General features: G+C 46.3%; 1 protein-coding gene and 1 long non-coding RNA gene across 8 annotated transcripts; one reads left to right on the top strand and one right to left on the bottom strand.

The window, feature by feature from the left end:
• Positions 1–257: 257 nt before the first annotated feature.
• Positions 258–8,940, bottom strand: LOC110126039 (uncharacterized). Of its 6 annotated transcripts, none has more exons than XR_011491270.1 (4): positions 6,963–8,940; positions 4,566–6,837; positions 2,987–3,206; positions 258–1,149 (listed from the first exon to the last, which is right to left on the bottom strand). It is a non-coding gene; the product is annotated as an uncharacterized lncRNA (long non-coding RNA). The 6 variants fall into 6 exon arrangements; XR_011491271.1 differs by having other exon boundaries at positions 2,987–5,471; positions 5,699–6,837; XR_002310281.2 differs by having other exon boundaries at positions 2,987–6,837; positions 6,963–7,094; positions 7,475–8,940.
• Positions 8,941–9,094: 154 nt separating this feature from the next.
• On the top strand, positions 9,095–21,877 carry ENC1 (ectodermal-neural cortex 1). 2 transcript variants are annotated; one of them, XM_020875478.2, is made up of 3 exons: positions 9,095–9,541; positions 13,454–15,266; positions 19,291–21,877. In XM_020875478.2, the coding sequence occupies exon 2, from the start codon at positions 13,465–13,467 to the stop codon at positions 15,232–15,234; it is 1,770 nt and encodes a 589-aa protein (XP_020731137.1). In that variant the 5' UTR covers positions 9,095–9,541; positions 13,454–13,464; the 3' UTR covers positions 15,235–15,266; positions 19,291–21,877. The 2 variants fall into 2 exon arrangements, with proteins under 2 accessions (XP_020731137.1, XP_020731138.1); XM_020875479.2 differs by lacking the exon at positions 9,095–9,541 and adding an exon at positions 12,111–12,129.
• Positions 21,878–22,725: the final 848 nt, after the last annotated feature.

Below are 22,725 nucleotides of genomic sequence, written 5' to 3'. Positions count from 1 at the left end.
TTGCTCAATGTGTGCCGGGGAGATTGATGGCCTAGCTGTGCCCTCTGTTTGCCAGGCTGTAGGACACAGGAGTTGCAGACTGTTAGCCCCCAGATCACAGCTGACAGTGCTCATTTCAGTCATAATCTTCAGGGCTCTATAGCTACTCAAAAGGCTCCACACCATGTCCATTATGTCTTTTCCCATATCTTGGTTGTGTGTGCTTTTGCTTTAGAAAAGCACTTTATTGAGATATAACTGACACAAAAAGCTGTACATTTTTTGTTTTTAAATTTATTTTTAATCAAAGGATAATTGCTTTAGGATATTGGTTTGATTTCTGTCATACATCAATTAGCCATAGGTGTATCTATGTCCCCTCCCTCTTGAGCTTCCCCCCCACCTCCCAGCCTCTAGGTTGTTGCAGGGCCCCTGTTTGGGTTCCCTGAGTCACACAGCTATTCCCACTGGCTGTCTGTTTTACATACGGCAGTGTGTACGTTTCCCTGCTTCTTTCTCCATTCATCTCACCCTCTCCTTCCTCCCGTCCCCCAGCTGTGACTGTAAGTCTATTCTCTCCGTCTGCCTCTTCATGGGTGCCCACTAAATAGGTTCATTAGTACCGTCTTTCTAGATTCCATATGTATGTGTTAATACACAATATTTGTTTTTCTCTTTCTGATTTATTTCACTCTGTATAATAGGCTCTAGGTTCATTCGCTTCATTAGAACTGACTCAAATATGTTCCAAAAAGCTGTACATTTTTAATATATACAACTTGATGAATCTGGGATTAAGTCTATACCATCACTGCAATCTAAGCCATGAACATATCCATCACCTCCAAGTTTCCTCCTGTCCTTTTATTTATTATTAAAATTTTGTGATACGAACATTTAATAAAAGACCTACCCTCTTGGCAAAATGTCAAGTACACAATACACCATTGTTACCTACAGGCACCAAGTCCTAAAGCAGATCTCTAGGGTCTGAGCATCTTGAATTTTGTGTGATTCTTCATTGCGGTCAGAAGAGGGCACTGTTGCTTCACCCCAGTTCTGCACTGTGGCCCTGCTTCTCCGGCCTGCCCCGTAGTGTCCCATTCGTGGCTTTGTTCGGGAAGACAGTTTCCTTTCTTAAGTAACCAGGAAGGGGAAAAAAACTTTTGTCTGTAGCAGAAAAATATATACAGAAAATATTGAGAGAGTTTTAAAAGTTTTAACTTGTTTAAGTTATGCAACATTGTGTATGGCATTTTAAAAATAAACCAGTGACTAGTTTGTAACAGATAACCAGCAAGGACCTTCTGTGCAGCTTCGGGAACTCTGCTGTGTTATGTGGCCTGGGTGGAAAGGGAGTCTGGGGAAGGATGGATCCACGTGTATGTATGCCTGAGGCCTTTCGCTGTCTACCGGAACTATCACAACATTGTTAATCAGCTATGCCTCGAAACAAAATAAAAAGTTAAAAAAAATACACAAGTGAGACAGAGAAAATTCATGCTGATGAAACTGATGGAGAATCGGCCTGGAACACTATCAGTCAGAAACATCAGAGTGTAACTTGCTGTTCCTGCTGCTTTGGGGCAAGTGACCCAAAGAAGATGCAGAAGAAACTGATGCCCAGTTTTGGGGACGCGAGATGTTTCCTTGCATCTCTTGAAAACAGAAGCCCTTGTGAAAATTAAGGAGGTGCAGTATTGACTCACCTCCTGCCTGTGAGGTTTCCCTTTCCGTTTCTTGGCTAGTGCCATTCTGAGCCACTTAACCATTTTTAACAGGCCAGTTTTTAATGAGGCAATAAAAGCTTTATTTATAATCCTTGGGTGAAAAACGGCAATTGAAGACCACCATTTCACAACCCAGGCGCTCTGCCTTCTCTTGGTTTCCTTCTAAACTAACAGCAATCAGGGTGACAGAAATTGAGCTCCTTTTCTGCCTGTGTTTATGTTCTTTCCCCCTTATTTCTTTCAAGTTTCTTTATATGACTTTTTCTGTGGTTTCAGCTTTGGGAAGAGACACATTCGAAATGCAAATACGAGGACATTGATGGCAAGCCAAGCCTACACAGCGTAAAATCACAGTAGAAGGCTAGATAAAACGGAACTGGGGACTTGCCCAGCTTTAAGTATTAATATGATGCCTGTAAGTAAATATTGGCTGGATGAGTGACTGAATGAGTGGACAAATGAATGAATAAAACCACAACTTTTCAGATAATTGCAGGTAAGAAAATTGATTTAGAACTACTTGAATATATATACTTTTTTAAAGTCCTCGTTTTTTCCTGATATTACAGTATTTCCAAATATCCTCAGATCAAGAAATAGCAAGTCTTCCAACTTTATTTGGGATTTTAGGACTGTTTTCAAAAATGACTTATGTGTCTAGGGGAACTTTGTGACTTTACTTTTTTTAAAATTTAATTGGAGGCTAATTACTTTACAGTATTGTAGTGGTTTTTGCCATACATTGACATGAATCAGCTATGGGTGCACATGTGTCCCCCATCCTGAATCCCCCGCCCACCTCCCTCCCCATCCCATCCCTCTGGGTCATCCCAGTGCACCAGCCCTGAGCACCCTGTCTCATGCATCCAACCTGGACTGGCGATCTGTTTCACATATGATAATATACATGTTTCAATGCTATTCTCTCAATCATCCCACCCTCGCCTTCTCCCACAGAGTCCAAAAGTCTATTCTTTACATCTGTGTCTCTTTCGCTGTCTCGCATATAGGGTCATCGTTACCATCTTTTAAAATTCCATATATATATATATATATAGATAGATAGATAGATATATGCGTTAATATACTGTATCGGTATTATTCTTTCTGACTTACTTCACTCTGTATAATAGGCTTTCATCCACCTCATTAGAACTGATTCGAATGCATTCTTTTTAATAGCTGAGTATACCTTGTGACTTTATATCCTTGCTCAGGCTGTATTTTCAAAATGATGAGGAGAAATAGTTACGAGAACTTAAAGACAACACACTCACCAGCATCTCTCTTCTTGTTCATTCTTTCTTTCTTCTGACTTGCAGCTTCCTGATTTCAGACTCTGGTCTGAGTCAAGTGTGTGCTCACAGTGCGCCATAAAATCCTCTTAATATTCACTCATTCAAAGGTAGGAGCTCATGGACCACAAAGGTCCCTTCTTCGGGCCCCTTTTTCATGCCCAGACATGCTCAGACTTGGCGTCTTGCCCTGGAGTAAAGCCTATAGGCCAAAGAAAACTCATTTCACGGCTTGGAACAACGATCAATTCTTCAATGTAATTACTTAGGACAAATTAAGAGTTTAGATCCACGGGCTTTGGGAAACTCAAAAATTATGGAGAAGCAAAGGAAAATGGTTTCAGATGCCCCTGGGCTGTGAAAGACCACACCCTGCAGAGGTCCCGGTGTGATTCTGACAGACAGGAGTGGGCTTTTATCTAGTCTTCCACCAGCACCTCGGGGCAGGAAGAAGCAGGGGCTGTGCTTCACATGTGCACTGTTTTGGCCTGCTGCCTTCTAAAAACTGCTTTTAAAAAAATATAATTTCTTAAATACTTTCCCCTTTCATCTGCTTAGTTTTTAAGATGATGGAAGGTGAATTGTTTCTCCATCATCAACAGAAGAACAATCAGGACAAAAAGAAGAAAGTGTCAGTAAGAGATGGAAGGAAGCAGCGGTGACTTCCATGAATTTGAGTGTTTTTGCACAAGTTGGGTTTGAGAGAAGCACAGCCTCAGACAAACACTCCAAAATCATATGTATTAATAAATTAATTCAAGACCGGAAAAGTCCTTTAATCCAGTGCTATTGGGCAGGTTGTAGAAATATTAATAGCAGCTTTGATAAGGATTCAAGTCTTTATTAGGAGACTACCTAGGAAAAAATTATGGGGTTGTAGGAATATCATTCTCAAACAGTTGACTACAGAATCATAAAAGGAGCCATCATATAGCACTTACCACTAGCCGGGCTCTGTTCTACTCACTTTACATATAATAATTTATTAAAGAGCCAAACAAACCTCTGAGCCAGGTACTGTTATTAGCTCATATTGCAACCTGGGAAGCTAAGGCACCCAGGTATTACAATACTTGGCCTCCAAACACCTCGTTAGTAAATGTCAAAGCAGGAATTTCAGCTTGGTTCCAGAGTCTCTGCCCTTAACCAATTAACTGCCAAAAATAAAATACCATGTGGATACAGAAAGACTAGAATTTAAATGCTAAGTGCCATTATCTCTAATTTTTTCTTTTACTTTTCTGTTTTTTCCCCAACCTTCTACCATACAGTGCTTTTGTGATCAGAGAGAAAATAATAAATGCAGCTTTAAAAGCTTGACCCTAAAATCAATAACCCACCACAGGTTGTGAAGATCTTTGTTTTAAACAGCCCTGCAATAGAACAAGTCTGAATGGCTTGATTTACTAATGACCAGGACCTTATCGAGAAACACCAAGCAAAAGTGCCTCAAACGTGTCCCTCTGCAGTCCTGTAAGCAGTCAATATACTACCACTTGCCATGTCACTTGGGGATGTGGAAAGCGAGTCTCATAGAAAGAATGAATTCCCCAGCTCTCACCCTGAATAGAGGGGTACAGTCCCATGGTGGTACTCGGCACTGAAGGTTACAAATACACTGCCACACACGACTTTCCACCAAACATCATTATACACAAGTCCCCTGTATTCCTATAGAGCAGCAATGAATAATTGGAAAGTAAAAAGTCACACTATAATCCAATTTAATTCACAAAATACATGTAAAGTAGTCACACATATAATGGATTCGCGTGCTAAGTCACATCAGTCGTGTCCAACTCTTTGTGACCCCATGGACTGTAGCCCGCAGGCTCCTTTGTCCATGGATTTCTCTGGGCAAGAATACAGGAGTGGGTTGCCTTTTCTTTTCTGACAGACGCTTTTAGGAAACAAGTAAAAACTTATAATATGACCATGCCAATTTGGATCCAATTCTAAGAATACTCTCAAAGTTTATCATGACATGTTCAATGCAAATACAGTTAAAAAGATACAAATGCAGCAGGTGGTAAACCAAAATTTAGACAACTATCAGGTTAGATCTCTTGTTTCTTCCCAGAGAGACAAATAACTGACTTGAACAATGCTGATGACTCCTTGCATTGATTACTTTACTTTTTTCCTATCCTTGTCTTTTTAATCAATACTCAAATTAAAAAAAAAATTCTCCCGTTTATTAAAGTTTTGCTGGTAGGAACTGAAGCCTCATTTGCCTAGGTTTGTAGGCTTGTTGTCTGTGTGGGAGGGTGAAGAGTCAAAGCAGGCATCGCTCTGAGCGCCTCAGAATCTCCTTGGAGAATGAAGGACAGCGTGCCTGGTCCCGGAGATGCGAGCAGCAGTCCTCAGAACTGCCTCTGTGAACGTGCATGCCACGGCCCCTCTCCTGGGCAGCCTGCCTTCTGCAACTGGTGAAACAGCCATCGAAAGCCTGGCCTTCTCAGCTTACCTGGGGACAACCCACGGCGTCATTTCTGACCGAGACTGCGTCCCAGCTCAGCCTCTCCCCCTGCCCACCCTGCCGCCCCTTCTCTCCTTCCACAGCAGCCCAGGACACAAGCATGCCCGCGCTCAGCACCCACGCCGGGCCGGGAAGGGGTGGGAGGTGTGCGTGTCACCTCCAGCTGCGTGTTCAGTTCAGCGCGAATCTGACACTGGGGGAGCAAGAGCACAAACCTCTACTGGGCTCCAGGCCCCGCTGACTCCACACGCCTATCTCACAAGTCACACGAGGAAGGAAACCATGCCATCTTCCTTACACACACTCAAAAAGAGGTACACAGAACAAAGAGGACACTTTTGGAAGAGCGGCAGGCAGCGTCTCTGAAAGGCGGGTGGGGCGTGCAGGGGACCACAGGAGGCAGGACGGCAGCTGCTTAGCCCACTGCTTGGTCTAATCCCCTGAGCTGTCCTGTTCCTGGTACTATGGTCGCAGGGTGTTAATTAAATCATTCTCATTAATTCAGCCCAAGTGTAAATTAGGATGGAATGAAGATAAATTAGGTTTGAAGGCAGCTAATACATTTAACCCCATGCTGCTTATTTTGCAGCCTAACAAAATAACATTGTTAAGGGAGATAACAAGGCCAAAGCCTTGGGCACAGCTTCCTAATAGCATTAAAAACGAGCCCTTGGTTTGCTGTCACAAGGCAGAGGCGAGGACCAGCTCCCAGGGGCCCAGGGGACCGGCCTAACATCTTGAGGGAGGTGGTGGCCATTCTACAACAGGGATGTCTGTAGAGTTTCCCAAGATGTTTATGACTTGTATCTCCGAAGTCTATATCATCTGGTTTGATCACAAGTCTATCTAGAGAGTTCTTCCTGTATAAATACAAGACTTGCTGACCCTTTTCCTCCAGTAAGTGAAGTGATAAGAACTACCTTTAGGACTGACTGAGAGACGCTGGAGGAATAACAGTTTGAATGGCTGTGATCCTAAATTGCCAAATCACTTTCAGCTGTGAAGTAAACATTAGAAAGTGCCTATAGGCCTGAAAACTTATCAGGCATGGCTCAAGCAAACCACTGTACGGTTTGTAGGTCATTTGTCTTCCAGTTTTTATAACCCATAGAGTAAGTAATTTCTTTTCCCTTCCTCCATGCCGCTTATCTCCCTAAGGCAGATGAAGTGAATGTATATAGTCACTGAATACGTTCAAGATTTTCCAGACCACAACTTTTTTTCCGCTTCTCTTTTCTTCAAGTGTAGAAAGGTGGCCACATTAGGTAGAAAAGATACAGGAAAACAGCGTGGGTGGAAGACAGGATGGCCAGATGGAGTTCTCTCTTGTCTCAGTCCCGCCTACTGAGCAAAGCTATTTGCAAAGACATGTAAACTTTGCTGTCCGTCGTCCCCCCCTCGCCGCCCCCCCCCCCCCCCCCCCCCCCCCCCCCCCCCGTTTAAGGACACTCTGCATTTTCTGAGTGGTAAAGACGCAACAGAAACAGATGGCCTGTTCTTAGCTCAGCAGCTTCCGGTGGCAAGATCTCCAGCCGACCAAAGGAACTGAGGACATGTGTTATTCCTAGGCAGGGTCATCTAGGTACAGGTCCCCGTAGATTTGGTAAGTAACTGAAATAAGAAGGAAATACTTCTCTTTAATGAGAAAAAGTGTATAATCTCTTACACAGAACACCCGCCCCCACTCCAGTCCCACCCTCCAGGGCAGATACTAACAATTGGTCTTCAGCACCAACCTGCTTGTTTTTTACCCGCAGTCCAGAGAGAGAAAGCGTCGGAGGAGGTGCCTCCGGAGGCTGCACTGATTACCTTCCCCCACACCTTGCCGCAGGCTAAGAAAACATGTTTTTTAAAAGACGTCTGTGCAATACAACACGTTTACCCCTCTCGGCTTTTCAGCACCTATCTCCGGTATCTGCGGCCTTTCTCTGTCTGGTCTTTGCTGATTTTTATCCACATCTTTAGGAACCAGGGGTCGGCTAGCAACCTACCCGGTCTCTTTACCTTGCAGCTCGCAGACCCCCTGCACTTGGGTCTGATCGGTTACTGATCTGGCCTCTCTGGCTTTGTGGAGCAGTCTGGAGCCGCGACTCTGCATAATAAGTTAAAATATGAAGCAGATTTGTAAAGGCTCGTGGTGAAGCTGACGAGTTAATGCGAACAAAGGACTTCAGAGGGCACTGTCTTTCTTTGTTTGCGAGGAGCGAAATTTCTCAGCGCGAATACCTGGGGGGACCGTGCTTAAAGGAAAGTGGGGTTAAAGGACTGAGAGGGCCTTGGTTTCTGGTCTCTGGACTCCGGGCGCGCCAGGGGGAGCCTCCTCTGCCTGTTAAACCATCTCTGCGTCTAATATATATATATATATTTTTTCTGCATCTAATATTTAAAAGAAAGCTGGGAAGTGGGTATCTCCCCTCTAGCTATAGGGCTACGCCATTGCAAGTAGCGGTGTGCCCTCGAGCTGGACAATTCACTCCAGATCTCCCTGGGCCTCAGTTTCCCAATCTGTAAAAAAAAAGGGTGGGGGGCGGGGGGGGGGCTGGACCGGTAATCTCTACAGTTCATTCATATACTTTATTCCAAATGCCCGATAAAAACAGGCATTTCAGCTCCCACTGGAAAGACAAGCCCTTGGTACAAAGATCAAAAATGGGTTTCATAAATAGTGATCGCCGTTCGAGATTATTTTCTAATCACTTTTCCTTTTCGTGGCACGCGGCGCTTCAAACATGTATGGGCTGAATCATTTCTTTGCTGAACTCCTACCTAACACAACCTGGCGATAAAAGATAGGAAAGAGCCGGGTCTGAGGGGGCGATTAAAGGTTTATCACTACGGAGAGGTGGCGGCGTGGCCACTCCTTGGAGCAGTTCCTTTTGAATCAAGCGGCCGCGGCGATTGGCTGCAAAGCACGTGGTGCGCGCTCCGCCGGACAGCGCCCGGCTGCTGCTGCCCAGGGCGGCGTGGGGCAGAGTCCGGCCGCGGGTGCCGCACCCGCGGTGGGTGGGGGGAGGACGTGGGGGCAGGAAGCGCCCGGGGATCGAGTCTTTCTGGTCCCCTGCCCTACAGAGAAGCCCTACAGCCCGGCTTTGCCCAACGTGCGGAGTGCCCAGAGTGTACAAAATTGTATTCACACCTCGCCACTGTCCTCCCTCCAGGTATCTCGCTCAGCGGGCAGGCTGTGTGCGCCCAGGGCGCGAACCACTAACCCCCGTCTCGCCTCTTGTCTTTCTTTGCTGAGCCTCACGTCCGCTCCCGCAAGGCCGAGATCACACCTGGGGGGCGGCGCTGTCCCCAACCACCCCAGGAGGGTCCCTCAGCACCCGACTCTGCTCAGGACGCGGACACTGCGACCCAGGAAAACTTGCTTTACTCGCGATTCCCGCAGGCTGCAGCTGCTCGTGGCTGAGATTTCGCATCCGCTTTGTCTCTCTCTCCCCCTACTTGCCACAGCCCCCTCCCCCGCTTCCTCTCCCGATTAACTCCCCCGACACGCTCTCCTCCCCTTCCTCCTCCTCCTCCGCCGGCCGCTTTCACGCGCTTCCTCCCTCCCCCCGGTGTCACTTTTTGCCTACGCGCCCTCTCCCCTCCCCTCCCCTCCCCTCCTCGTCTCGCCGCTTATAGCCGGGCGCTGGGCTGCCGGGCGCAGACTGCTCCGGCAGCCGGAGAGGAGGCGGCGCGGCTGAGGCGCTGCAGAGGCCGAGTGGAGACGCCAGGCGGCCGCCGGCGCGCACGGCTCTTTCCAGCTCCCTCCCCCGAGCGTTCAGCCCGCCTCCTTCCGCGGCGCCTGCGGCCGCTGGCTCGCGCTTCCTTCCCGAGCGCCCTCCGGGAGCTGCTCCGCGGGTGGCAGGCACAGAGTCCGTGACCTGGGAACCGCGAGACCGCGGCGATCAGCCCGCGGTAACCAGCCAGCGAGCCGGAGCCCCATGCGCGCTCCTTTCGCCGGGGCAGTCGCTGTTGCTCCCTGGGGCTGAGACGTCTGCTCCGTCGCCTCCCCGCCCGGTTACCGAGGCCAGACCCAACTAACTGGTTGTGTACTGTGGCCGGCCGCCACTGCTGTAAGTCTCCGCCACCGCCGCGGACCTGTTGCGGGCGCCGCGGGTTTCAGGGGCTGCCTGGTGTGCGTGTGTGTGTGTGTGTGTGCGTGCGCGCGCGTGTGTGTGTGTGCGCGCGTACGCGCACCGCGGAGCCCGGAGCTCCGACTTAGGTGGCGGTGGGGAGCTGTTCCCGGGCGGAGACCCCGGCCCGCCGCTGCGCTCCTACGGCAAACAGAGCCGGGAGCTGCCCGAGGGGCCTCCTCTCCGCAGCCCCGACGAGCTGCTGGGGAGGAGCTCAGCCAGCATACGATCGACCCCACCCCCCCGCAACACCCCCGCAGCCCCACTCCCCTCCGCGGGAAGAGCTGTGCCGAGCGCGCGGGATTGTTTGTTCCCCTTGCACCCTTTGCGGCTCTGCGAGCCCTGGGGTCACGCACAGACACCCCTAGTGAGGGCCTGTTCACTGCGGCCAGATATCTGTGGGGAATGAATGAAAACTGCTTTCTAAAAAATTAGTTTTTGTCATTCAAGTTGTTTAGCCTTAACATGCGTAGCTTGGAAGGATAGGAATTGGTAGGCGGGGTGATGAACCACTGGACTTGGCGTGTATCTGGTGTGCCCTTACAGGCATGGCCTTGTGTTAGAGCGTTACAAGTGCTATAGAGGACTCTGGTAAAATGCTTTTCTTGTTAACAGTCTCTCTATAGTGTTGTTCCTTTGTTATCAATAATGTAAATTGCCTGAGAAAATCTGCCTAGTTTCTCCTTTGATGGCCTGGAGATCAGGTTCAAAACTTAAAGAAATGTGACGCGCTGCTAAGTATTGGAGGCTGAGATCCTGGTTAAAGAGCATTAAGTGAACTGAAGTTACTGTAGCGAGAATTCCTTTTGATGTTCACTGGTAATAGCAGCCCTTTTCCCCTTCTTCTTTGTGGAGGCAGGTTAAGTATATGTGTGCGTTTTTTGGCCACTTACTTGGCATGCAAATATTATTTCTTTGGGGGCTTAAAAAATGCCAGAAGGATGATTCATTCTGTGTTGAAGGTGTGTTTAGAGGCTGTATACATGGTTTCTGCTGATGCTTTCATGTTTGCATACTTTTAAAGCAAAAGGCAAGTTGTCTCCCTTGGGTCTTCAAGTGTACCTTTTAATCAAATATTCCTGCAAGATTGTTGGATTTTGACTGTGACACACCTCTCCATCTGGGTGGCATCCAAGATGACAGGCTAGGCTCTTCTGCTGGACTTTGAACCTACTTGGGAAATACAGGAGCATAAACACAGGCTGCAAAGAGATGCAGATCCTATATCCCACGGTCTTCTAAACTGTTATGTTAAGTGTAAGCCTGGCTATGAGTGTTATTTTACACTGCTCAGGGAAATGCCTTCTGGGCCTGGTGGGTGTGATTCCAGCTCAATCTGCAGGCACTTTGGTGCTTCTCTACCTTTTGCAAGAGCCTCATTCTTCTGTCAGAGCTGCATTCACTCTGTCAGAAAGAAGGCAGCTTTTTTAAAAATTGAAATACAGTTGATTTACAATGTTGTTAGTTTCAGGTATAGAGCAAAGTGTTCAGAATGCACACATTTTTATGAATCTTTTCCATTGTAGGCTATTGCAGGACATTGAGTATATATGCTATACGGTAGGTCCTCTGCTACACAGTGGGTCCTTGTTGGCTGTCTATTTTATATATAGTAGTGTGTGTATTTTAATCCCAAACTCCTAATTTATTCTTCCTTTCTCCTTTCCCCCTTGGTAACCATGTTTGTTTTCTATGTGTGTGTCTATTTCTGTTTTGTAAATAAGCTCATTTCTATCTTTTTAAAAAAGGTTTTCCATGTAAGCAATATCATATGGTGTCTGTCTTTCTCTGTCTCACTTACTTTGTATGATACTCTCTAGGTCCATCCAAGGGAGGCAGCTTTTGAGGTTGCTTTGGAAGCATTAGTTTAAAAAAATTAAAAAGCATAGCTACTCATTTGGAATTCTTGCAAGTTTCTATATAAGGCATAAGAGTATTTATACCACTTTTTGAGGTTTAGGCTAAAACTCTTCTTCAAAGTACTTAAGATTGAATGTGCTCATGCAAATGATGACTACAGCAGTTGAACAGCAGGGATGCTAATTCAGGTTTTGAACACATTGGAGAACCTGGTGCATTTACATAGGGTCCTGTTGCTCTTTGGAGCATTGGGCCTTGGGTAATATGGACTAGACCTTAGAGGCTTAGCTTGAGGTGGGGGTGATGTTGGCCTCCTCACCATTTGTCACAGCTCAGGTCACTGTGGAGACGGATGGCTGCTTCCTAAAGTCTTAACACCAGAGCCCTAGGACTCTGTTGTTTATTTTCTTCTCCAGTAAGTCATGTTTACTCATGATGGAAAGTTACATGCCTAAAATAAAAGAAAACAAGTTGCAACTCCTAATAGTCTGAGGCTGGTGTGTCAAAGGCACCTGCCTCTGTTGTTTTTCTGTGCCTGCCTTGCCTCCGCTGGTCAGGTTGAAGGAAGCAACCTGGTAAGGACTGGCTGTTCCCTCTCTGGAACAGATACTGTATCGATGCAGTTCACTGTCCTGGAGTAAACAGCTTCCCTACGAATCCTCTGACAGGTAGGTTCTTGAAGCCTTTCTTCCTTTGACCTAACAGAAGGGTAGGGTTAAAAAGGAAAAAGATAATTCAGTTTTTGAAGATAGGTGATAGGCGTGTCCTGTATCTTTAGCCTACACTTTGATGACCGAGGAAAGCCAAAGAGTCAGTTCGGTTCTGCTATAATTCCCATTTAGATACTGAGGAAAGCACTGTAGTCAGCAAATAAGTTCTAGAGTGCAAATAAATTTTAGAGTGACCCTAAGTTAACAATGGCTGGCAACACACATACAGACGCACACACGTGTGTATGTCTGTTTTGATCTAGATAAAGTAACATTTGCATTCTGATCTCCCTGTATGCAGGTGCCAGCGTTTGCAGGTACCCAGGGATGGTCCTCGTGATCCCTGTGTAGTCGAGAGAGAGCAGTGGATACACCCTTTGTTCTTGCAGCTGGTTTTCTAAGAATTGATTTAAAGCAGGGAGAACAGAACAACGAAACTCCTGAGTTTGCTACTCAAAATAGTCTTTCTTTTTTGGGCACAAATCCCCATTTTGGAAGCTGGCCAGAGCAGGAAAGGTGGGTGGTAATTGAGGCCAGAGTCTATTCTGTGTTTCCAGGATAGCTTGCTGATCAGTAAATGGTCCTGTTTATACTGGGGCTCTTTTAGGACTGAAGTGGTAGAGGTGTCTGGTTAGAAATGATTTGTAATGTTAAATAAATGTTTCGTCACTTCAGAAGTTGGCTTACACCTGTGGTTTTAGTGTTAAATTTCCCATTTACTATACCTACACTTTGGTAAAGACAGTGGGTCTTACCAAAGGAATTCTTAATGGAATTAATTAGTAGGTATTTGTCTTACACATGGCTTTATGTTGCATAGGACATTAAAACTTGTGCCCATCCCGGCATTACGAGAGCTGGAGGCCTGGCATTGCAAGTGACCAACCCTGAATCAGCTGGACCAGGGCAGGGACCTGTGAGAATGAGACCTTGATCCTCTTGGCTTTTGCTGACACATTCTCCAGGACTTCAACATCCTGAAAGTTGGCAGTCAGGTTTTCCAAGATGAACCTGCTCTTGAGCAGTGATTTTTTTTTTTTTTTAAAACAATGTATAGTTTACATAGCTCAACAGTAGTGTTGAGTGTCTTTCCTTATAGGTAACTGTCTCTGGCTTTGGATAGGCCTGGCCATCCATTATTCAGAATATTAGGCAGCGGGGCCCACAGTGAAGTTTTCGGTTCCTTTGTGTCTTTTGTCTTCTGGTTTCAACGTGGCTTTGGTTCGGCTGTTCCGAACACTGGGAGCATCCCTGTTCAGTAGTTATGTGTGGTTTTTTTCAGGAGTGGAAACAATGTCTGTCAGTGTGCATGAGAACCGCAAGTCCAGGGCCAGCAGTGGCTCCATCAACATCTACCTGTTCCACAAGTCCTCCTACGCGGACAGTGTCCTCACCCACCTGAACCTGTTACGCCAGCAGCGCCTCTTCACTGACGTCCTTCTCCACGCGGGCAACAGGACCTTCCCCTGTCACCGGGCCGTGCTGGCCGCTTGCAGCCGCTACTTCGAAGCCATGTTCAGCGGGGGCCTGAAAGAGAGCCAGGACAGTGAAGTCAACTTCGACAATTCCATCCACCCGGAAGTCTTGGAGCTGCTCCTCGACTACGCCTACTCCTCCCGGGTCATCATCAATGAAGAAAACGCAGAATCGCTCCTGGAAGCCGGCGACATGCTGGAGTTTCAGGACATCCGGGACGCGTGTGCCGAGTTCCTGGAAAAGAACCTGCACCCCACCAACTGCCTGGGCATGCTGCTGCTGTCCGACGCGCACCAGTGCACCAAGCTCTACGAGCTCTCCTGGCGCATGTGTCTCAGCAACTTCCAGACCATCAGGAAGAACGAAGACTTCCTGCAGCTGCCTCAGGACATGGTAGTGCAGCTCTTGTCCAGTGAAGAGCTGGAGACCGAAGACGAAAGGCTTGTGTACGAGTCTGCAATTAACTGGATCAGCTACGACCTGAAGAAGCGCTACTGCTACCTCCCAGAGCTGTTGCAGACGGTGCGGCTGGCGCTGCTGCCGGCCATCTATCTCATGGAGAACGTGGCCATGGAAGAGCTCATCACCAAGCAGAGGAAGAGCAAGGAGATCGTGGAAGAGGCCATCAGGTGCAAACTGAAAATCCTGCAGAATGACGGCGTGGTGACCAGCCTCTGTGCCCGGCCCCGGAAAACTGGCCATGCCCTCTTCCTCTTGGGAGGACAGACTTTTATGTGTGACAAACTGTATCTGGTCGACCAGAAGGCCAAAGAGATCATCCCCAAGGCTGACATCCCAAGCCCGAGAAAAGAGTTCAGTGCGTGTGCAATCGGCTGTAAAGTTTACATCACTGGGGGGCGAGGGTCTGAGAATGGAGTCTCGAAGGACGTCTGGGTGTACGACACCCTGCATGAAGAGTGGTCCAAGGCGGCCCCCATGCTGGTGGCCAGGTTCGGCCACGGCTCTGCTGAGCTCAAGCACTGCCTCTACGTGGTCGGCGGGCACACTGCCGCCACTGGCTGCCTCCCAGCCTCCCCCTCAGTCTCTCTGAAGCAAGTGGAACATTACGACCCCACAACCAACAAATGGACCATGGTGGCTCCCCTCCGAGAAGGGGTCAGCAACGCCGCGGTGGTGAGTGCCAAGCTCAAGCTGTTTGCTTTTGGGGGTACCAGCGTCAGTCATGACAAGCTCCCCAAAGTTCAGTGTTATGATCAGTGTGAGAACAGGTGGACGGTCCCGGCCACCTGTCCCCAGCCCTGGCGTTACACGGCGGCAGCTGTGCTAGGTAACCAGATTTTTATTATGGGGGGAGACACCGAGTTCTCCGCCTGCTCTGCATATAAATTCAACAGCGAGACTTACCAGTGGACCAAGGTGGGAGACGTGACGGCAAAGCGCATGAGCTGCCATGCCGTGGCCTCCGGAAACAAACTCTACGTGGTTGGAGGGTACTTTGGCATTCAGCGATGCAAAACTCTGGACTGCTACGACCCAACGTTGGATGCGTGGAACAGCATCACCACAGTCCCGTACTCACTGATCCCTACTGCATTTGTCAGCACCTGGAAACATCTGCCTTCTTAAATGCCTTGCATCCTGGAGAGAGTGAGCATGAGGTAAGTCAGCTTAGCTGTAAGTATCTGTATAGTTGAGTGAACTGTGTACGCTCGTATGTGGAATAAGATAGGCTCCATATAGCCCATCCTGTAGCGGTACCACACAAACTATACCAGTAAAAGCACTTGCACCCCAAAGCTTAAACACTTTAGTTGACCACAGCTGCAGCCCCCCCAGATCATCAGCCAGTGGTTCTCAGCCTCTACTGAGCCTCAGTCTCGCAAGGAGCTTTCCAAAATCTGCCCACCCCAGAGGCTAGGTTTGTTGGGTCTGGATGGGTCCCAGGCATTAGCATTTTTAGAAAGTTCTTCAGTGATTCTAATTACCCCCTGGTTGGGAACCCTGACCTATGTTAATAATGCCAGCTGATGTCTTCTGAGCCCTCCCCAGTTGCTGGCTGTTGGCCTGTGTGTTTCACATGGATCTTTTCATTTGGTCCCTACAACAACCCTGTGCGGTATTATTACAGGAGCACTTTATAGATGAAAACACCTGATGTACACAGGGGCTCAGTAAGTTGCCCGAGGTCATAGGGCTTAGCAGGTGGAAAGGTTGGTCAAGACCTCTGCCCAGGCAGTCTGGCTCCAGACCGTAAGCACTTCAGCTCATGCCGAATGGGTACTTCGTACACTTCACATTGATATCACCCCAGGAGATAATTGTTGATATTAAGATTGAGCTTCCTCAAACCCTTTTTGGAATGAAGTAGGGTTTCAAAAATCGAATGCTGAAAATTACTCCCAGTGTATTCTGTTCAAAATTATTTATTAGCTTATTTAAAATGTCCACCCGCCCCCATCCCCAAACTGCCCCCTATAGGGCATTCACTAACTTTTGTGATATCTGGGTCTGTCCTTGGAAAAAGTTGCCACCTGCATTGTATGAGCTTGTCTGATGCGTGGACGCAGAGCCATCCAAACCACCCTCCCTGCAGCTTTTCAGAGTTAATCATTCAGGCTGACCGCATTGTCAGGGTGAACAGAAGTTGTGTTTCTGTGTCATATATCTGAGTGCATAATGGTTGTCTTGTGTACTTAAGAGTATATCATACTCTTGGTTCAAATAATTAATTGGCCTTTGCAGTTCAGGGTTCAGGGAGCTAATGGCCGCCTTGCTTGCTTGTAAAGCACTCAGGATTGGCCCCGAAGTCACTTAAGGCGTGTGTACGTGAAGCACAGAGCACGTGGAATGGGTTGATTTGTTTTGGTGACTAGAGGGCTTGTTACTGATAATAAGAGGATGAAGTTTAAGACTCTGCTTTGGAGGAGCTGCTTGTGAAGAGGAACTCATTACTTGGAAAGGTTCAGTTCTGTGTCCTCTAGTATGTTTCACACCTTTCAAGGGGACCGTCCAGCAAAGAGGGGATTTGGACTCATTTGTCTTTTCTTTACCCATCTCTTACAGCTCGTTTAGAAACACCAGTAAATTGACTTCCCTTTCCCATGTAATCTTTTTATTTCTTTCATTTCTTCCACCATCTCCTCCCGCCTGTTACAGTTGGTACAGTTGTTAGTAATGTTTACCTGCTGTGAGACACCGTCAGGGGTGCAGGAACTGTCAGGACCGTCCTCTGGGGAGCGAATGGGGTAACTGTTCCAAACCAAACTGGTTTTTGCAGCCTTGCTGGCATCTCAGTAATCCTGAATAAACAAATGCTCTGAAAGGGGTTACTTCATTTGCAATATAAATGCATTACTCAACTCTAAAGCAAGTTTAAAGAACCTTCTAGGCAGAAACATCAATTAACAGCGTGCTAAATTGGGTGTTAGTCCAGAATTGAGTATATTTGCATAGGAGCGCCTTAAAAGTTGCCAGTGACAGTTTGGATACTTCCAAGCAGTAATTGGCTTGGCATCCTTGGAGTGAGATAAGGAACTGGAGGCAGAAAGAGAGCTACCACATGAGTCTGGTTCTAGTGTTCAGCTGTGGAGTCTGGACCTCTCTGCACTTCAGACTTCTTTGTTAAATGAGTGATTCGAATTGTGCTTTCCTAGAGATCTGTCCCAGGTTAGACTTGGATGAATTGATAAATGAGAAAAAAGCAAAGAAAGGGGTGAAAATACCTAGCCCATGTCTGTAACATATTAAGTGTTCAGTACCCTTTACTAGTTGTCTTTCCTCCCTTCAATTTAGGCCTTACTGCGAAGTGGAATTAGCTTTACGTGTTGTGGGAAAAGGAGGTTTCTATGACTGTTACCTGCTTGTTATCTCTATACTTCAATTTTGGTACCTTCTTTCTCAACCCAGAGTGAGTATGTTAGCAAACACTTGAATTCATCCTCTCCTGGGTCTTTGAACCTTAATCACACATGTCCGGCCCCTGGGAAATGGAGCAAAAAAAGTGTTGGGTTATATTCGAAACATATCCTCTCCACTCTTGGTGCTATTAGCCAGAGAGTCAAGCACAGGACAAGCAAATTTGACGGGGCTGGATTTGCCTTTTTAAAGGATGGCGTGGGCCTGATCAAAGCCACTCTTGCAGTTTCCGACGGGGAGAATGTTGGTTTAAATTTTTAAAGTTTACTGCACACAAGATAGTGTTGAAACACTTAAGCCGGATGGAGTGACTTAAAAGAGGTACTGTGTAGGTATCAGTCGTGAGCTGCGAGCACTTCCGGGACCTGGCTTTGCCTTCCAAATGTAGGTGCTACCTGAATTAATACAGTGTTAACACAAAGTTTACCTCTGCCTGAAAGCTTATCCACCAAGGTGATTTTAACTCTTTCTTGCTGCTCTGTCAGCACTCAGAGGGACGGAAAGGAGATGACTTTGATTTCACTGCATGTTCATGGTGCTCTGTGGCCCCAACTTGACAACACTTGGATTTTGGTTCGCTTGTGCCTTGCCCCCCTTTCTAGAGGTGTTTTTGTTTTGGGTGTTTTTTTTTTTTGGTTTGTTTTTCTGTTTGAGTATGCAACATCTTGAAATTTCATATTGTTACAAGATACATTCTTTTGGTCTCATGTTGATGTATAGGTTCCAAGGAGGTGTGGGGGTGGGGGATGACACCGTAGTCTAAGGAATGTCTTGAAAGCTTGAATCGCTGTTTTGGAATGGAAGAAACAGCTAATGGAATGAATCAGACTTCTGAACACACGAGAGCAAGAAGGACTCCGTGAGTGATGAGCAGCTGATCCTGAATTCCCTTTGTCTCTACTTGGAATTTCAGCATTGGGGCTGCAGATTCCTATGCTAGGGCTGAAAATGTGCTCCAAGAACAGATAGGGGGAGCTTTTCAAAGACAAAAGCCCTCTGCAAACTCTCCTTATGTAAAATTAGACTTAACCAAGTGTGAAGGATGGGTGGTGTGAGAAACCACCAGCTCCCGTGAAACCTGCAAGCTTTGTGGTTCCAGCACCTTGAATTTCTAATCGATGGGCGGTGAGTCCTGTAGGTAATGATGCTGAATGCTGCATCCCACAGCCCGAGTCTCCCAAGTGTGTACTGATGAACTTGGAGAATAAACTCCAGCCTTGGCTGCTGAAGCCTGGTGTGCTGTCATGTGAAAAGAAGCGAGACTGATTTCTGCCATAATGAATAGCAGAGATGCATTTAAATAAGAGGATTAATATGTCTGCTTTCTATATGGTGAATAAATTTAATTTGGAATCCTTTATGGTAAATGGGCCAAAGGGGGTGGGGGTGAATTGGCAGAGGAATCTCTCGTGACCCGCTGGTGATCACTTTACAGTGGCTCTGTTTAACCATGGAGAGGAATTACGCATATCAGAAGCAGAAGATGTAACAGCACCTAGGTGTATAGGTTTGGTTTGAATGTATGTGTGTTTAATCAGGAAGTGAGGATCTTTTCTGTGGATACCATTGTTTTTGCTGGAGCGTCTGCATGCATAAATGCACAAGTGTATTCATTTAAGTCTGGCACTTTAAATATCTTTGCACTGTGCCTACCAAATGTGTAATTAAGACCTTTAGAAGCAATATTGACCAGCTGTGTCCTGAGTTTAATTTTTTTTTTTTAGATTTGAGACTTAACAAAAAAATCTTCCTTCTCCTCTGTTTTAGCTGACTCCATCCCTTGATGAGACAAGATGTGATTTCTACTTTAGAGAGGCCAAATTGAATGAAAGACAAGAAAAAGGAAAAGAAGTTGCTACAAGACTCGCATCCAATCCACTGCACCTTGTAAATGCTTCAAACTGGACATGAAGGAAGGGGGTGGGGGAGGGGGTGGGATTTTCAGTGCAAGTAGCACATGGTTTAAATATGAATGAACAAACCTGTGATCTAGTCCTTGTCTTGTAATTGTGGATTAATGTCAGCATTAATCAGCTTCTCAAAGGGAGAGAAAAGCCAGCCCTTTTTCCTTGCTGTACCATATTCAGCATTTGATTTTCCATGGGTTCCACCACTTATGTGTAAAATTTGAAATGGTTGTCACCTCTCTCTGAGGAGCAAGCTTGAAGCCTCCACACCAGCTGCTGTTGGAGATTTGAAAACCCGACTGTGGGGCCAGGAGGGGAGCTGGCTGGGCTGGCTGCAGAAGTGAGGACCGCTGGACTCCACGCTAATCTCCCAGGGCTGTGCTCCCCAGAAATGCTTCTGAACAATGGGGACATTGTTGGTAGCTGTTTGCTAGATGTTCTTTTCTATTTATAAGTGACTTTAAACTTTCCCTTGGCTGGTAAGAAATGTGTTGTAGATTTAGCTATTTATTGTTTGACTCCTGCATGCTGAAACAGTGCTTATAGTTGTCTTCACGTGTATGGACGCGTGTGAATGGTTGTACGTTTTGCACAATTTTGTGACCGTTGTGAAGTGCTCTGATGCACAAAAGTGAAAACTTCGGCGTTACAATTAGGGGTATAACTGGAGGGTGGGTTGGGCAGGGTTGGGGGCGGGCGGATTTTGTAAATGTCAAGACAGGGAAAGATTACAAAATAGAAACTTAAAGTTACATCCTAGAGGTAGGGAAAGCATGAAGGTCATTTTTTTCTTAAACTTAAGTCAACTTTGGGGTTTCGTGGGCTCTGGTCATGCTGGTGGCTCCTGGGGCAAGGGAAGCCTTCTTTCTGTCCTTCCCATCCCTCTTTGATTTACTTGCTTCTGTCTCAGCTACTGAAGTTTGGAAAGGACCAAATCACTTGGCGGTTTTTTTTTTCCCCCCTTTGTGTGATATCCTGGAATCCTGGAAATTCTATGGACTAGTTCTGTATATAGGGCACAGGTAAAGGCATTGTCCAAAGTTTATTTATTTATTTATTACCCAGTGAGAATGCTTGGCCATAATCCCAGTTAAAACAGAACTCTCACCGACAGAAATTAATTCACTCATCAGATTTGCTTGACCAAGACTGGTCGTTCTCTCTTCCTGCTGTAGCATTTAGCAAGTGCTAGAAGTTCTCCAAGGCGATATTCAGAGGGGTAGAGTGTATACTTCAGTGCTCTTAGGTAATTCTCTGAAAGAACTCCTTGGTGCACAAAAGTGACACGTATGGCCCCACAAACACCAGAGAATTGTAAGCAGTGGCCCCTGCTGAGAGGCCTCCCTGGAGAGCTGGGAATGGGTTGTGAATACATTCTTTGCTAGTTCCATGCTTGTTTGCTAAACATGTGCCGTGATAGGTATTAGCGGTAGACTCATAGGTGCTTCCTTGCAAGTGTCCGGGGAAGCCCAGCATTTGCAACTCACACTGCTTCCATTGCTGTTTCTCATAATATTGTATCTTAGAAAATAGGGTTTAAGACCGATAACCTTTGACATTGTGTGTTTGCATTGTCTAATGACAGATAAATCCCTCACATTTCTCTCCACCTGAATACATTAGACTAATTGTACATGTCTGTCCGTGCCGTGAATAAGTGGGCTATAGTCGGACCAAAATAAATGAGCCATTGAAATCAAAGGGAGGGTCTCAATACTTTCCAGCAGTCAGTCCCTCGCTCTTAGATGTGTTCTAAGCAATGCAAATGTCTGATTGTACCCTGGCAGTATATTGTAGCAGTTATAGCTCCGTAGTTTGTGATGCAAATCTGGCAAGATGTGGGTGTCGCTACGTGGCTTTTGAGAGCAGGGTGAATTTTCTGCAGCTGTTTCGAAGTTGCGGTCTGCCCTTGAATCCTCTATTAATTGCAGTGTGTGAGCCAGAGGGACCGGTGGTCAGGGTGGGCCCGCAGCCTGCAGGGAACTTTCTGGAGTCCTGCTCTTTGAATTGACAGAGGCATTTGGGCTCACTGCTTGACCATTCTCACCCTGTGAAATGTCCTACACTTTGAAGCAAATACAATTCCCCGCACAGCGCACACAAAAACCTTGGCATAAGACAGAGAAGGTTCTTCTTATTCTGTGGACTGGTTGCTGTGGAAACGGATAACAAAGGGCAGCCTTCCACTTCTGGTATAATTGTGTAGACCCCTTTTCTCTGGGCTTGACACCTGTCTGAATAAGAATGATTAGAGCTGAATAATATCCCTCTCTTGACTATTTTGAGTATGTGGTTCACGTACAAAACTGTAAGTTGAAGAAGTAAAGTGTTCGTGTTCATATATACTTGTTTGCTACTGCATTTTTGAGGTTTTGTAAAACTGTTATTTTTTTTTTTTCACAATGTGAAACTGAAGGTCAAATAAATTATTAGAGATTTTCTCTTCATTGTGTGTATGGGTCATTATTGAATATAATTTTAGGCATTTAAAAATTGTGCTTTTTCTAGTTGAATTCAAAAGAGGATCATTTCAAATTTTTCTGGGTGTCCTCGTATTTCACCATTTAGTTATATCCATTTATTAGAGCAATTTTGCACATTAAGTAATTTAAAAATTTTGGCCTTTTATAATATTTAAGCAAACCCAAAGTATACCTCAGTTGGGCTTACTGATAGTTTAGAATATAAAGTCATGTACTATGCAGTGATAAGACAGCATGCCTAATATATAGAAGGAATTTAGTTTCTGTACTCCGTGTGGGATATATTTTGTTAGGAAAGCTGTGAGAGAAGAGGCTGGAGGTAAATCCTGTTTTCATCTGACACTGCCTTAGAGTCATTTAAAGTAAGTGAAAATATATGCATATTATTTCTTTGAAGTGGCACGAAAAACCACAAGTGTAACCCTTCTGGTACACTTAGCTTCTTTTCAGTTGAAAGCCGCCTTCCCAGCCGGCTCATCGTAAAGCCTCTCGCGTCCACTTCAGGATGGCTTCGTGTCTCATGGGGATGGTCCCTTATCACTTAAGGTGGGCCCCTTGTTGTTTTAATGGGCAGAGCAACATTGGGCATGATCTTTTTTGGATAGACCATAAATACTACCTAATTAGAAGTCTAGGAGAGACACAAGTAGGCAGCGTGCAATTACTGCCCTTGGACTTGGACCACGATGTCAGAGCAGATGCCTCAGGTTTTACAGAAGCGTCTTTCAGGCCCATGCTGGGTGAGGCTGGTCCGGAGCCAAGCCTTGAGAACAAGTGACTGAAGAGTCCTGCGGTCCCTCCGCACACAGTGC

Source organism: Odocoileus virginianus, chromosome 14, assembly GCF_023699985.2.
Source record: "Odocoileus virginianus isolate 20LAN1187 ecotype Illinois chromosome 14, Ovbor_1.2, whole genome shotgun sequence".
NCBI classification, from domain to species: Eukaryota; Metazoa; Chordata; class Mammalia; order Artiodactyla; family Cervidae; genus Odocoileus; species Odocoileus virginianus.
This window is presented reverse-complemented; position numbering and strand designations above follow the sequence as displayed.

Coding starts and splice junctions, on each gene's coding strand:
- ENC1 (XM_020875478.2), top strand. CDS start 13,465: ATGTCTGTCAGTGTGCATGAGAACCGCAAGTCCAGGGCCAGCAGTGGC.